At 47.2% G+C, this 15,813-nt stretch overlaps 1 protein-coding gene across 5 annotated transcripts in view; it reads left to right on the forward strand.

Annotated features, from left to right (window-relative positions):
- The window catches only part of EGF (epidermal growth factor), a 269,170-nt gene that overhangs the window by 137,461 nt on the left and 115,896 nt on the right, over nt 1-15,813 (forward strand). For all 5 annotated transcript variants that reach the window (XM_073640773.1, XM_073640784.1, XM_073640793.1 and 2 more), the window contains one exon: nt 647-769. In XM_073640773.1, coding sequence (XP_073496874.1) covers nt 647-769 — 123 coding nt within the window. The remainder of the gene's footprint in view (nt 1-646; nt 770-15,813) is intronic.

Consider the following 15,813-nt stretch of genomic DNA (forward strand, 5'->3'; position numbering starts at 1 on the left):
GCTGCTCTGGCACGCCTCTGTGACTAAAAGCCGGTGGCTCCCTGGAGGCATAAAGTTCTCTTTCTCCTGGTAGCAGTAAGGCGGCCGGACAGTTTTGTATTGCTATTAACCTGCAGACTAACCCTATACCTGCAGGTTAATAATGGTTGGGGACATGACACGTTCCCTTAAAGACAAATGAAAGGGGGTTGTGTAAAGCAGGAGTACTAGAGAGCAATAGCAAGAATTCTTGTTCTTTCATTTTTAGCTACAACTGCTTGGTAATAAAACTGAATGTGGTAGAAGTCTGCAGGAAAGTATGAGGATGGAAACACACAGAACTGCTCAGTGAATGGAAATTAGGAACTGGGGCTCTTTATTGGTTGCTGTAGTTTGCTGCATGTTAGGACTTCTTATACTTCCAGCCTTCGAGAACGGATGAGTTATGTGTAATATTACTACAGAGGGGAACAGTCCCAGATGTGCAGTTCTAAATGTTTACTGGGGGAGGTTAAAGGTGGTCTCGTAGACTTTCACATTCAGGTGAACTTAAACATATTTAAAATGGAATGAAAACAGACAAGACAGATTGTTATCTTTATCTGCCGTAGACTGAGGAACAGGTATGTAATCAAAGAGGCTCAAGTTTAATTTTCTCTGTCATTAGATATTAATGAATGTTCCTTATGGAGCCATGGCTGCACTCTTGGCTGTGAAAATATCCCAGGCTCCTATTATTGTAACTGTCCCAGAGGTTACGTCCTCCTCCCAGATAAAAAGTCATGCCATGGTAAGTATTGCACCATCAATATGTGCTTGCTGGATCTATGTATTAGACAATATTAGTAATCTATTGTAATTTGGCTGTGGATATTTTTGATGCACAGGTTTTCCAGAAAGTCTAAGCTGAAACTGCTACGAGTCCTCCATATAAGTCATACTTGTTGTATTCTTGGAGCCAATATCTGTGGTCCTTTATGTAGGGTTCTTACTCCAAAGACTTGTATACTAATTTCTGGTTCTGCCAATGTCATTAAAGGAATATGCTAGCCATCAACAAGACATGACCCCATAACAGTACAAGCCATAATGTCTTCCAAAAAGCCCCTGTACAGGGCTAGCCAAGGATCTGAACAGGTTGCTAACATCGGCTAATCTATCTATCTATCTATCTATCTATCTATCTATCTATCTATCTATCTATCTATCTATCTACCTATCTATCTATCTTGCTGAAGTCCAATCATTTCTACTATAAAAACATATTGACTCCACTATTAATTAATATGTGATATAAAAATAACAAAAGAAAAAAAACACAACACTAAGTCAAATTAAAAGAAGTGACCCAGCTTTAACCTATAAATATTAGGCTGCACATAAATATACAAAACTTAAGATAAAAACAAAATGAGAAAATACCCTGAAGTAAATAAATAGCAATAGTGTGTGGGGTACATAGTAACATAGGTTACTTAGTTAACATAATTTTGATAATAAAAATGTAAAAGCCATCTCACCACGTCAAGGTGACCCTATTCGGGACAGTCCTAACCTCTTGTATTAAAATCTTACCATATGTCAAATGACGTAAATGTGAATAAGGGTCGAGCAGGACCGAGACCCCGACTAATGGACACCCAGCCATGGGGAGCTGTATGAATGTAATGTCCAGCTGAAAGAAAAGGGAGGCCACAGCCTTATTTGCACAGGGTGCAAAAACCTGAAACAAAATCGTAAAGAGATGAACTGAAATATAAATTGGTATGCATGCAGCGTGTAAGTAAATGTTCGCACTGGCCACTAAACAGACAAAACCTAAAATAACAACAAAATGAGTAAATACCCTGCAGTAAATAAATAGCAATAGTGCATGAAAATAATATAGTTAACATAATTTTGATCAAAAACTGTAAAAGCAATTAAGTAATATGTGATGTAAAAATAACAAAAGAAAAAACACAACAGTAAGAAAAATAAGTCAAATTAAAAGAAGCAACCCAGCTTTAACCTATAAATATTAGGCTGCACATAAATATAAGGAAATGACAAACATGTTTTAGGGTCAATTTGCACAAAAGCGGGTGTACAGTTGTAAATTTTACAATTTATTTAGCATTTTTAACCCAACAATTGCCCCAATGACAACAGATGATCTGTATAAATCACAGTGTATAAAGTTAGGTTATAATTAGTGAGAATCTGTTTTTCCCATGGCTATAGTTACAGCCTGCAATTATTGCAGTCATTAATGGAATAGTTTTATGTTATTAGCAGCCTCATAGGAAACTGTCAGTTATGTTAGATTATCAGTATTCTTACTGCAGTAAAGTAACTGCGAGCAATAAAAAGAATTGCATATTACACATTTATGAGTGGCATTATAATGGCTTTTTGTACTTTGCTTATTAACATGCTTTAGTAAAATATAAATTCCTCAGTCAGATTACAGATTTCCAGTAAATGCTGGTTTTATTGTTATCTAAATGTTCTACAGCCAAATGAATTGCTTTTTAATATGAGTTACTTTTATTGCATGTGAATTACAGGCACATTCAGGGGACAGTAATATGTCAATTAAAAGAGAATTCTAAATTGCCGGAAACATATACAATGGTATTAGCTCCTAGACACACATTTAACTATTCATTATTATAACCCAGACTATGCTGCTGTTATAGCTTCGAAGACAAAAGCTTCCTAACTAGGGAAGCTGCTTCTGTATTAGAATAACAGCAGTTTGTAAAGTTTTATACATTTTATCAAAGGAGCTGTAAAAAAAAGTGGAAGTTGCATTCGTCAGCAATAGTAAGCCGAGATTGCAAAAGACCTTGCTTTTCCTCCACAGTGTAAATGAGGTGTAGGTAAAGTGATCGTGCTTCTGTAGGCTGTTAATTAAATGGATATACACACATATGTATATATTGTATATTATACAGTGGTCAGCACTAGTGTTTAATTAATAATTTGAAATGCCGAACAAATTCGCTCAAACACTAGTCAGCATAAATGAGTACACCCCCCTTGAAAAGTAAGATTCTAATCAATATCTCAGTGAATACAAAAACAATTTCCACAATCAATTTTGACAAGACTGAGTTTCATGAAATATTTTTTTTTAAAGCATAACGTGAAAGTACAGTTTATAATATAACTTTTATTACAAAATATTCAGTTTTACTCGAATTAGCTGATGCAAAAAGGAATATACCCCACATCAAAAACTACTATATCTAATATTTTGTATGACCTCTTGGATTTTTACGGACAGCAGCAAATCTTCTAGGCATGGAGCGCCACTCCCCAGTTTTATTTTATTGCAACGCTGGAGTGGTGCTTTAAACGTAAAGTCCAGTGGCGTACCGCCAATGGCGGCAGGCCATGCTACTGCTATGGGGCCCGTGAGTCGGGAGGGCCCCGAAGCAGTGGGGAAACGAAGAGGATAGGTGAGTATTGGAGGGGAGGGAGGTTGCGGCGGCAAAAGAGCATGCACATGCAGTAGCCGCTGCTGCAGCTACCACGTGTGCCCGCTGCTAAAGGGACATGAATATTCCCTCTTCTCCACTCCAATGGGCGTGGAGAAGAAGGAATATTCATTCTCTTTGGTAGCGGGCACGGAGGAGCGCTGAGCCGCGGCTCCTGCTGACAGTGCCCGCTACTAAAGAGAATGCACCCATGGTCCCAGCGTGGGGAGGAGTGAATATGCCGGCAGCAGCTCACCTCAGCATCTGAAAGCGCGTGCTGCTCAGATGCCGACATGAGCTGCCTGGCAGACAGGACACAGCAGCGCTGGAGCAGAGGTGAGGAAGGAAGGTGAGTAAAAGTGTTTATTTTTTTGTGTGTGCAGTGATGGGGCCACACATACCAGGATTGGAGGATGAGGAGGCCACACGTACCAGGATTGGGGGATGAGGAGGCCACACATGCCAGGATTGGGGGGTGAGGAGGCCACACATACCAGGATTGGGGGATGAGGGGGCCACACATACCAGGATTGGGGGATGAGGAGGCCACGCATACCAGGATTGGGGGGTGAGGAGGCCACACACACCAGGATTGGGGGGTGAGGAGGCCACGCATACCAGTATGGGGGGGTGGGGAAGCCATGCATACCAGGATTGGGGGATGAGGAGGCCACGCGTACCAGGATTGGGGGATGAGGAGGCCACACATACCAGGATTGGGGGATGAGGGGGCCACACATACCAGGATTGGGGGATGAGGAGGCCACGCATATCAGGATTGGGGGGGTGAAGAGGCCACACATACCAGGATTGGGGGATGAGGAGGCCACACATACCTGGATTGGGGGGTGAGGGGGCCACACATTCAAGGATTGGGGGACGAGGGGCCACACATACCAGGATTGGGTGATGAGGTGGCCCACACATACTAGGATTGGGGGATGAGGAGGCCATACATGCTAGGATTGGGCGATAAGGGGGCCATGCATACCAGGATTGGGGAATGAGGGGGCCATGCATACCAGGATTGGGGGATGAGGAGGCCATGCATGCCAGGATTGGGGGATGAGGGGTCCATGCATACCAGAATTGAGGGATGAGGGGAGCCATGCATACCAGGATTGGGGGATGATGGGGCCATGCATACCAGGATTGGGCGATGAGGGGGCACGCATACCAGGATTGGGGAATGATGGAGCCATGCATACCAGGATTGGGGATGAAGTGGCCGTGCAAACCAGGATTGGGGGTTGAGGGGTGCCATGCATACCAGGATTGGGGGATGAGAGGTGCCATATGTACCAGGATTGGGGGATGAGAGGTGCCATGCTTACCAGGATTGGGGGATGAGGGGTGCCATGCGTACCTGGATTGGGGGATGAGGGGTGCCTTACATACCAGGATTAGGGGATGAGGGGTGCCATACGTCCCAGGATTTCAGGGATGAGGGGTGCCATACGTACTAGGACTGGGGGATAATGGGGCCATACGTACCAGGATTGGGGGATGAGGGGTGCCATACATACCAGGATGGGGAAATTTACCAGTAGCTGCTGCATTTCCCACCCTAGGCTTATATTCGAGTCAATACGTTTTATCCGTTTTTTGTGGTAAAATTAGGGGCCTCGGCTTATACTCGAGTCGGCTTATTTAAAATATATGGTATTTTAAAATCAGTGAGTACGTGGTGAACATAATACTGCAGGACTGTGGGGTGCATTATACTATATGGGGGCTGCATTTTACCCTATGTGGTGTGTAATATACTGTATGGAGGACTATGAGGAGTGCATTATATTCTATAGAGGACCATATAAAGTTCATTATACTATATGGAGGAGTATGGGGGGGAATTATACTATATGGAGGATTAAGGGGGGCGCATTATACTATATGGAGGATTATGGGTGGCGTATTATACTATATGGAAGGCTATGTGGGGCCATTATAATATTTTGAGGGCTATGTAGGGGACCATTATACTGTATGAAAGCAATTATACGGTGTGAAGGTTTGTGTGGGGTCCATCATACTGTTTGGAGCAGGAGCGGACATTCCGCCAGTGCAGCCGTGCCGCTTCATTGGGGCCCAGAGGTGGAGGCGGGGCCCTTGCATGCAGGTGCGTACTGGCCATCGCAGCAGCCCACACAGCTGTTATGGAGACGCTTAGTAAAGATTACAGGCAGGAGTGAAAGGAGCCTGGTGTCAAGCAGCACGGGGTCCCTCTCACTCCCGCCTGTAATCATTCTGATTACCCAGAGCCGAGGAGAGAGGGCGCGCAGAGTGCAGGACTTCAAAAAGGGGGCGTGTCGTGCAGGGAGAGGGAGCTGGCCAATGAGCGCTTTCTCCAGTAGACTGGTGAGAGTGCTCACTGGCTGCAGCCTCTGGCTCCTGCACTGCGCGTCTCTATTGTGAGTACTCACCTGCAGCCAAGGGCCCGGGCTGCACTGCACACAGGGGACAATAGCAGAGGAAGAACAGGAGTGATTGTGTGTATTCTGCTCTCTCCACTGTTCCTTGCAGCAGCATCTCACACAGAGGTCGGGGAGGAGGGCTCACTGCACGGGACAGCACGGCAGCAGCAGTGGCCTATCAGTCCTGTCTGCTGTGTCCCCATCCACCACAGTAGTTTCTGCACAATCTCCAGCTGATCTCTGACCTACACAGCTCATCTGAACACCTGATATAGAAGAGTATGTGTGTCTGTGCATGTATGTGTGGCGCTCCTGAGGGTTCAGTCGCCACAGGGGTACTGCACCTCAGATAGAGGTGTGGTATCTCCTCTTCCAGGTAAGGATGGAGCATCTCTCAGGACCCTACTTCACACTCAACACTACACCACTCCTGTCCTGTAGGGGGCCTAAATGCACCAGGGTGCTGCCCCGGCCCGGGATATAGGAGATGAGGGGAACCAAAGATAGGGGGAACCATGTAGTCGGTGAGGGTTGAGGACACACTTTAAGGGTACACTTACTAATTCATATATAACCAACGGCCATCTTAAGTTCAAGGTCTTTGGTTGTGGGTCTTCGGCCGGAAGGCAGCGCAGGGCCTCATCTAGCTGGAGGCTTACGGTCCTCGGTCTCGGGCCTCGAGACGAGGAGCGCGGTGGAGTGATCGGCGGTGGAGTATTGGCGCCTCCACCCCGGCCAGGGTCCCAGAAGCAAGAAGGCCAAGGCGCGGAGCAGAGGAGAAAGCTCCGTAGGTGGGGAGCAGAGGAGAAAGCTCCGTAGGCGGGGAGCAGAGGAGGAAGCTCCGTAGGCGGGGAGCAGAGGAGAAAAGCTCCGCAAAAGGGGTACCGAGCCCCGATATCTGACTCTGTCACTTTAAGTCTCAGTCAGAAAAGCCGGGAGGCTTAGTGGATCCCAGGGGGATACGGACGGAGCGGCATACGCCACCTGAATCTCTCACACTGCGTTCACCCAGTGGGACCCGGCCTTACACCTAGTTCTAACCACACAAACAGTCGAGTGAAGACTCAGTGGGAGAACTCACCAAGGAGAGGCACACACACCTGAGGGGTCTTGACAGGTGCTCCTGATCTACCTGGAAAGTGCTGAACCCCCTTCCTGGTGGCCGCAGCACGCCGCGAGGAGCAGAGGGAAGCTTTGCGGCTAAAGTTCATCTGAATGTGAGTAAAAACCCTGGATGACTTCACACCCCGCTTCAGCCTGTTATTTCCCGCGCGGCAATGCACCCACCATCACCAAACACTGCCCTGAAGCCTGCTCCGCCTGTGGGGAGCCATCCCACCCTAGCTGCCCATATCACCAGCCTCAGTGGACTGTAGCAGCTCTGGTGGCCCTCACCAGAAACCACAGGTGACGTAGTCGAAATACCACTCATCCTAAAAGAAGCCCATTATTTTTATGTGACATCCCTGGGCACGGAACGGGTCTAGGCCACGACTGCATCCCCCTCAACATCAGCAAGAGGCCCGGCTCCGAGTACCCCCACCGCTCAGGGAGGGCGTCACATATGTACAGTGTGTGTATCTGTGTATGTGTGTATGTACGGTATATGTATATGTGTGTCTATGTATGTACGATATGTGTCTGTATGTATGTACAGTATGTGTATGTGTGTGTCTATGTACAGTATGTGTGTATGTACGGTATATATGTATGTACAGTATGTGTGTGTATGTACAGTATGTGTGTATGTGCGGTATATGTGTATGTACAGCATGTATGTACAGTATGTGTGTGTATGTACAGTATGGGTGTATGTACGGTATATGTGTGTGTATAGTATATGTATGTGTGTGTATGTACGGTATATGTGTATGTACGGTATATATATAAGTAAAGTATGTATATAGTGTTGTGTGTATATGTGCAGTATGTATGTATGTACGGTATATGTTTATCTATATGTGTGTATGTATCTCAGTGAAAAAATATAAATATTTTTTTAGAGGTGTGATGGGGCCCAAATAGAACTTTTGCTATGGGGCCCTGTGATTTCTATGTTCGCCCCTGCTTGCAGGGTGGCAAGAATGAGGTAAACCTGGCCTATTGCATATAGCCCAAGCAACCGGGGTCTCACGGCCAGATTGCCTTGATCATAAGCAGCGTGCCGGGTAGGGAGGGGGGCCCAGACACATTTCTTGCACAGGGGCCCCAAGCTATCAGTGTTTGCCCCTGGTTTGGAGGGCTGTGTGGGGGCCATTATACTGTTTGGAGGGCTAGTGTGGGCCATTATACTGTATGTAGGCCTATTATACTGTATGGAGGGCTGTGTCGGAGTCACAGTTGAGGGATCATACTGTGATGTGGCCACCATACTTTGCCAGGGGACTTGAAGTGGAGTACAATAGGGTCATTATACTGTGCATGTGGAGGCTAATGTGGAGGAATGCACCATGGGGGTATCATACTGTGTTTGGGGGGTACTTTTATTGGCATCATACTTTATGGGGTCAATGAAAGAGGAATCTAGGACTTCAGCAGGAGGAAAATTACTAAGTAAAAGCTGGAAAGTTGTGAGATCTGCTCTTCTGTGACACAGACAAATATTTATTCATTTTTTGTGGGGGGGGGGCCCAAGTAGAGCTTCTGTTATGGGGCCCCATGATTTCTATGTACGCCCCTGGTAAAGTCCCCATGCCCCCTGTCTCATACTCCCCTTCTGGCATTTTCATCTGTTTTCTCCGCTGCTCCCATCAGTCTCCGGCAAAAAGTGACCTGCCTGCAGCTCCAGTATTTCACGGAGCTGCGTGGAGGTCACTTTTCAATACAAGTCTGTGAGAGCCTCATTCTGGCACTCATAAACTTGTATTGAGAGCTTGCTGTGTAGCTTCTGACTTCTGGTAAATCAGAAGCTAATGGCGCCGCGGGACTGGAGTGATGCCGAAAAACGGTGAAGACGCCAGAGGGTGAGTATGTGACCGGGGGCAGGGTGCTTACATTTAAAGTGCCACTCCAGCGCTGAAACCCCCCCTTCCCCGCCGGAGTAGTGCTTTCTAGAATGACCACTTTTAGGGCTCATACTCATATGCAAGGAAAACGGATGAGTGCAATCCGATAAAATATCAGATTGCACTTGGACCAATGTTATTCTATGAGGCACATCTCATCTGCGATTTTTTTCTCAGCTGAAATATCGGACTGAGAAAAAAATGCTGCGTATTGCCGCGTATCTCGGACAAGACTTGCCAATGCAAGTCAATGGGTGCGTGAAAAAAATCGCACGGCACTCGGACCATGCGAGTGCCATCTGATTTTCACGCACCCATCTCCTTGAAACCTGACAATTCATCAGCCGCATACAGCAAAATCTCAGCAGTACCCAACAATTTAGAATAGAGATAATAGCTATACACACATAGAATAGTTAGATAGAAAGATGTCAGTGACATATGTAATTAGTACAGTGACTGTGTTGGTTACTGTACAATACATGTAATTTATTGTAAAATTAAAGAATTTAAAAATAAAATGACGTGGGGTCCCCCGTAATTTTATTCACTAGCAGAGGTTAAGCAGACAGCTGGAGCAGATGTTTCTAGCCTGGGAAGGGGGTAACACCCATGGAGCTTCCCAGGCTATTAATATCAGCCCCCAGCTGTATACTTAGCCTTTACTGGCTATTAAAATGGGGAACCCCCCAAAAAAATTGACGTGGGGTCCCCTTATTTTAACAGCCAGCAATGGCTAGGCAGACAGCAAGGAACTGATATTAATAGCCTAGGAAGGGGCCATGAATATTGGCTCCCTCCCAGACTACAAACACCAGCCTTCATCCGCCTCAGAAATGGCGCATCCATAAGATGCGCCATTTCTGGCACTTAGCCTCTGCTCTGCCCATTGCCCTGTGGTGCTTGTAAGTGGTGTTATAGGGCTGGGGTTGATGTCAGTTTATAATGCCAGCTGGCATCAAGCCCAGGTTAGTAATGGAGAGGCGTCTATAAGACGCCCCCATTACTAACCCCATAGTGAAAGTGAAATGTTAAAAAAAAACACCCATACCCAGAATAAAACATTTTATTTGAAATAACCACACAGACTCCTTTAATAGTTCTAAATTAAACCCTACTTACCATTATGCACATTCCTCTGAATCCCATGTCACCTGTAATAAAAATAAAATAATAAACCAACCTCATCCTCACCTTTCTGACGTGAAGAGCATAATCCATGTGTCCCGCGACGGGTCCAGCTCTGCTACATCTAGATGGCAGGCTGCATAGTAGCTTGATGCAACCATCCAGCCTGCTATCCCACAGAGACACTGAGGAGCGCATGCTTGCACTCCTCAGTGACTCGCAGTGACGGCATCAAGTTGAGCGGTGTTCATGTCATATGCACTCAGTTTACCTCATTAACATCAGCGGGAGCGTGGGAAAAGTCTCACCACCCATCCGCTGATGTAATTTGCTGGCACCGCGAACGTGAGAACTTTCCCATGCTCGCACTGACGTCAGTGAGGTGAACTGAGATCATATGACATCAACTCCGCTCAACTTGATGCCGTCACTGCAAGTCACTGAGGAGCGCAAGCATGCGCTCCTCAGTGTCTCTGCAGGATGGCAGGCTGGATAGCCGCATCAAGCTACTATGCAGCCTGCCATCTAGATCTTATGGATGTGCCATTTCTGGGTCGGCTGAGGGCTGGTGTTTGTAGTCTGTGAGGGGGTCAATATTCATGGCCCTTTCCTAGGCTATTAATATCAGTCCGCAGCTGTCTGCCTAGCCTTTGTTGGCTGCTAAAATAGGGGGACCCCACGTCAATTTTTTTGGGGTCCCCCATTTTAATAGCCAGTAAAGGCTAAGTATACAGCTAGGGTAGCAGCCTGGGAAGCTCCATGGGTATTACCCCCTTCCCAGGCTAAAAACATCTGCCCCAGCTGTCTGCTTAACTTCTGCTAGTGAATAAAATTACAGGGGACCCCACGCCATTTTTTTTTAAATTCTTTAATTAATCAATAAATTACATGTACAGTAAGCAATACATGCAAAACACAGACTATATATCTCACTCACATATTTATATCTATGTATATATATATGAATTTGTGCATGTATATATCAATCTGTATATATATATATAGATATATATATATATACATATTTATATATGTAGTGAAGAATATTTCTATAGAAAAGTATGTGTAAATGACCTAGACTATTTCCCTATGTAAAAGCCCATGTTAAAATTGCATTGCAATCGGATTGCATACGGATGTCATACGGATGCTAGATGAGAAAATCTCATAGCACTCACATGAAAATCGCATGACACTCGCATGGCACTCTTCCATTTTTTCGGTACAGATATCGGAAAGTTTTTTTTCTCACATATGGGTATGAGCCCTGTAAGATGGCTGCCGGACATGTCCTTGAGGAGAGATATATATCGCTGAGGTTGGTAGCTTCAGTGATGTAAAACCGGGAAAACATGCTCCAGCAGACATAGTGCTTAGAGGGTTAATTGGGCATATCAGGGCCGTTTTTTACGAGCAGTCATAAGAGACAGCTGGGATTGGCTGCTCACATATCCCCAACCCAGGGCATGGGTATAAAATGGAGACAGAGTGTCTCATTCAGTGTCTGTGGCTGGAGATGTGGTGACCTCCAGAGTGTTTGTGCTAAAGGATACTGACCGTGAGCGGGCGAACCCGCCATATTGTATGGACAGTTTATTTTCTGTTTTGTTACACTGTGCCAAGCAAGGTTGTCTTTTAAAAGTGCGGTTTATGCAGGCATAATAAACCTGCCTTGGTCGTTTTTAAAGAAACAGTATCCTGTGTCTACCTCTAACGCGGATGAGTGAGCACCAAACCCTACAATTGGTACTAGAAGCACGGACACGAATCCCAAGGGGCAGTGTGACTGCTACAGAAAACCGTTTATGATCTGGATGAAGGCCGCCAGCCAGCAAGGGACGTCCGACTGCATGGAGGAGCTGATTAAGCAACTGGTGCAGGCTAACCTCCAGCAGCAGCAGCTGGGGCAACAGCAGTAGCAGGCACAGCAGCATCAGCATTGACAAGCAGCAGCAGTGGCAACAGCAGCAGCAGATGCAGCAATTACAGCATAAGCAGCAGATGGAGCTCCTGGCAGAGGTGATCCGTGGCAGGGCAACCGCCCCACCCCCTACTCCAGGTGATGACTCTCACGTGAGAAAGACGGTAAGGAGAGCATTGCAAAAGATGACCCCGGGTGATGACTTCGAGGCATTCCTGACTGTATTTGAGAGGGTGGCAGAATGGGAGAAATTGCCTCTGGAGCAGTGGACGGAGGTGCTGGCGCCATATTTAACAGGGGAGCTGCAGAAGGCCTATTATGACCTGGCCTTGCAGGACGAAAAGGAGTACGCCAAATTTAAAACTGAGATTTTGGCGCACTTGGGAGTGACTGACTATCAGAGCACAACGGGTGCACCACTGGGCCTATTGCAATGACAAACCTCCCCGGTCCCAAATGTTCGACCTCGTACACCTGGTCCAAACGTACGTGCAACCTGAGTCTTCCTCCCCAGCACAAATGGTTGAGAAAGTTGTCATGGACAGGTTCATAGACTCCTTTCCGTGGTCGGTGAAATCCTGGGTTACCAAGGGAGATCCCCGTAATGCCGATGACTTGGTGGGGTTGGTGGAAAGGTACCAGGCGGTTGAGAGTTCCTAGGGGAAACAAGGGGTCATAGCGTCTCCATACTGGGGTTCCAAAAAGGGGCGGACACCCAAAAGAGGGGAGCTAGAGCAACATCTGGGGGGCATCCAAGAGCCCAGGAGGGGTCTGAATTGCTGCCAAAGATCTCGCCCCATAATATAGTATGTTGGAGATGTCACCCCCAAGGTCATATAGCCGTCCGTTGCCCCTTGACAACTGAGCCCATGGACTGCAGCGCAGGACGGCGTTGCTCATATTTTGCATATCCTGCCTTCAGTGCTGTCCCTCAACCAGGTGAGGGACCGCAGGCATGCCTCGTGTCAGTGAATGGTGTGCAAGTGACTGCTCTGTTAGACCCGGGGAGTTTGGTAACCCTTGTGAGGGACACAATTCCTCATCGGCTGATTCCGGGCGAAAAGGTCGGTGTCCGTTGTATCCATGGGGACGCTAAGGACTACCCTGTGGCCCAAGTGTTCATAGACACAAAATGTGGCGCCGAGTCCCATGAGGTGGGCGTAGTCAAGGTCCTGTTGCACCCTGTTGTAATAGGGTGGGACTTTGCCTTGTTTTGGGACTTGTGCGACAAATGGACGAAGCCGGGTTGTCCGGACAACAACCAGGTCACTCCTGAAGAAACTTCATCACAGCCCGCCGCTGACGGGTTTCCTTTTTGTGTTCTGGTTGGGGATGAGGATGAGGCAGCATCCCCAAAACAGGAGGTGTCCGGAGGAAACATTGGAACTGCCTAGCTCAGGGACTTAACCCTAAAAGGGGCATTTGATAATGTGACTGTTCTTAATGGTGTTGCTCAAGAGCCGGGGGCTGACACCTAATGTCCGCACTTTGCCATAAATGGGGAGCTGTTATATTGGGTCATCAAGCTCAGAGGGGAGGTTCTCGAGCAGTTACTAGTGCCAGGGCCGTACAGACGCAAGGTGTTAGATATGGCCCATGCACATGTCTTAGGTGGTCATCTGGGGGTAGAAAAAACACAAGAAAGGATCCTTCAGAAGTTCTGCTGGCCCAGGTGTCACCGAGAGATAGTGAATTATTGTAGGTCCTGTCCCACCTGTCAACTGACCTCCCCGCTAACTCACTTCCGTAGCCCTTTAGTGCCTCTGCCTATCATTGAGGTCCCGTTCGATCGCATCGCCATGGATTTAGTGGGACCCCTGGTCAAGTCCGCCAGGGGACATGAGTATATCCTGGTGGTACTGGACTATGCTACATGGTATCCGGAGGCCATACCACTCTGAAGCTCCTCCTCTTCGAAGTGTATAGCCTGGGAGTTGGTCCATATCTTTTCCAGGACGGGATTACCTAAAGAGATCCTAACAGACCAAAGGACTCCGTTTATGTCAAAGCCAATGAGGGAGTTGTGCAAGACCCTGCAGATCACATAACTCAGGTGGAGAGGTTTAATAAAACCTTGAAGGCCATGTTGAAGAAGGTCGTAGAGAAAGACTGCTGGGACTGGGACTGTCTACTGCCATACCTTCTATTTTCCATCACAGAAGTCCCACAGGCCTCTACTGGATTCTCCCCTTTTGAGCTATTGTATGGCTGACACCTCATGGACTCCTGGATGTGGCAAAGGAGGCCTGGGAGGCGGAATCTACACCCTACAAGAGTCTAATAGAACATGTGGCTCAGATGCAAGAGAGGATTGCAGAGGTGATGCCCATTGAGAAAAAACACCCTCTCAAAGCACAAGAGGCGCAGTCGAGGGTGTATAACAGGTAGGCGAGGGTGAGACACTTCAACCCTGGGGATCGGGTACTGGTGCTGGTACCTATGATGGAGAGAAAATTCCTGGCCAAGTGGCAGGGCCCCTATGAAGTGGTTGAAAAGGTTGGCAAGATCAACTATAGGGTCCACAAACCTGGGAGAAGGAAGCCCTGCCAGGTATACCATGTCAACCTGATAAAGCCATGGCGAGATAGGGAGCCCGTGGAAACCGACGTGGGAGACATTAAGGTGGCAGAATCGCTGTCACGTGCCCAGAAGCAACCATGCCATGAGTTGCTGCAACGGAACAAGGACCTGTTCTAGGATCTACTGAGGTCCCATAGTCTTGGTGCCGAACCCAGATGGAGAATGGCGGTTCTGTAATGACTATAGAAAACTAAATGAGGTCTCTAAGTTGGATGCGTACCCAATGCCAAGGGCAGATGAACTAATTGAAAGGCTAGGGCTGGCCAGGTACATTACCACCCTTGACCTTACAAAAGGGTTATTTGCAAATTCCTATGTCCCAAGAGGCCAAGGAGAAGACAGCCTGATGGGTGTTTCCAATACACCAGGATGCTGTTTGGGTTGCAAGGAGCTCCAGCTACCTTCCAGAGAACCATGGACCGGATCCTAGCTCCCTACAAGAAGTCTGCAGCGGCTTACCTGGATGATATCGTGATCTACAGCCAGGATTGGGGAAGCCATCTGAGCAAAGTCCAGGCGATATTCAATGCTCTACGGAAAGCGGGGTTTTCCATCAACCTGAAGAAATGTACCATGGGCATGGGGGAAGCCAGATATTTGGGCTATGTAGTAGGCAGAGGCATGATAAAGCCCCAAATAAATAAAATTGAAGCGATCCAGAGTTGGCCACAACTTCTTTAAAAAAAAAGAGGTCAGAGCCTTCCTGGGCATCGTGGGCTACTACCTCTGGTTCATTCCTAACTTCGCCTTGATAGCCTCCCCTTTGACAGACCTCCTTAAAGGGACAAAGTCGGCTATGGCTAAGTGGTCTCCAGAAGCTGAGATGGCTTTCCAGGCTCTGTGTAAACAGCCAGTGCTGGTGGCACTGGATTTCTCAAAGGAGTTTGGGGTCCACACGGATGCATCAGATGTCGGACTGCGGGCTGTGCTATCACAAGAGGTAAACGGGGAGGAGCACCTCATAATGTATTTAAGCCGGAAGCTGACATCTTGTGAGAACAATTACTCCATAGTGGAGAAGGCTACAGGGCTTGGTCACAACTGCGACTGCGGCAACCCTCATGACTATAGCGCTGTTATTAACAGAGAATATTTAGCAGACTATGATCACTGGATTTGCTTTCTATAATGACCTGTTCTGCTATCATCCCAATCCACATTTTGTTCTCTCTCAGACATTGGCAATGTTTCCATATGTGACAGGTAGAAGTAGTGCTGAGTGCTGTTGCTTCAAAAGCGTCCAGCAACTAGAAGAGTTGACACAATCACAGGAGACTGGAAGTGCTTTGCTTCAGAAGCATCCAGCAACTAGAGGGGTTAAC

The sequence above is a fragment of the Phyllobates terribilis genome, unplaced genomic scaffold (genome assembly GCF_046119375.1).
Source record: "Phyllobates terribilis strain yellow unplaced genomic scaffold, ASM4611937v1 Scaffold_1__5_contigs__length_1240528914, whole genome shotgun sequence".
NCBI lineage: Eukaryota > Metazoa > Chordata > Amphibia > Anura > Dendrobatidae > Phyllobates > Phyllobates terribilis.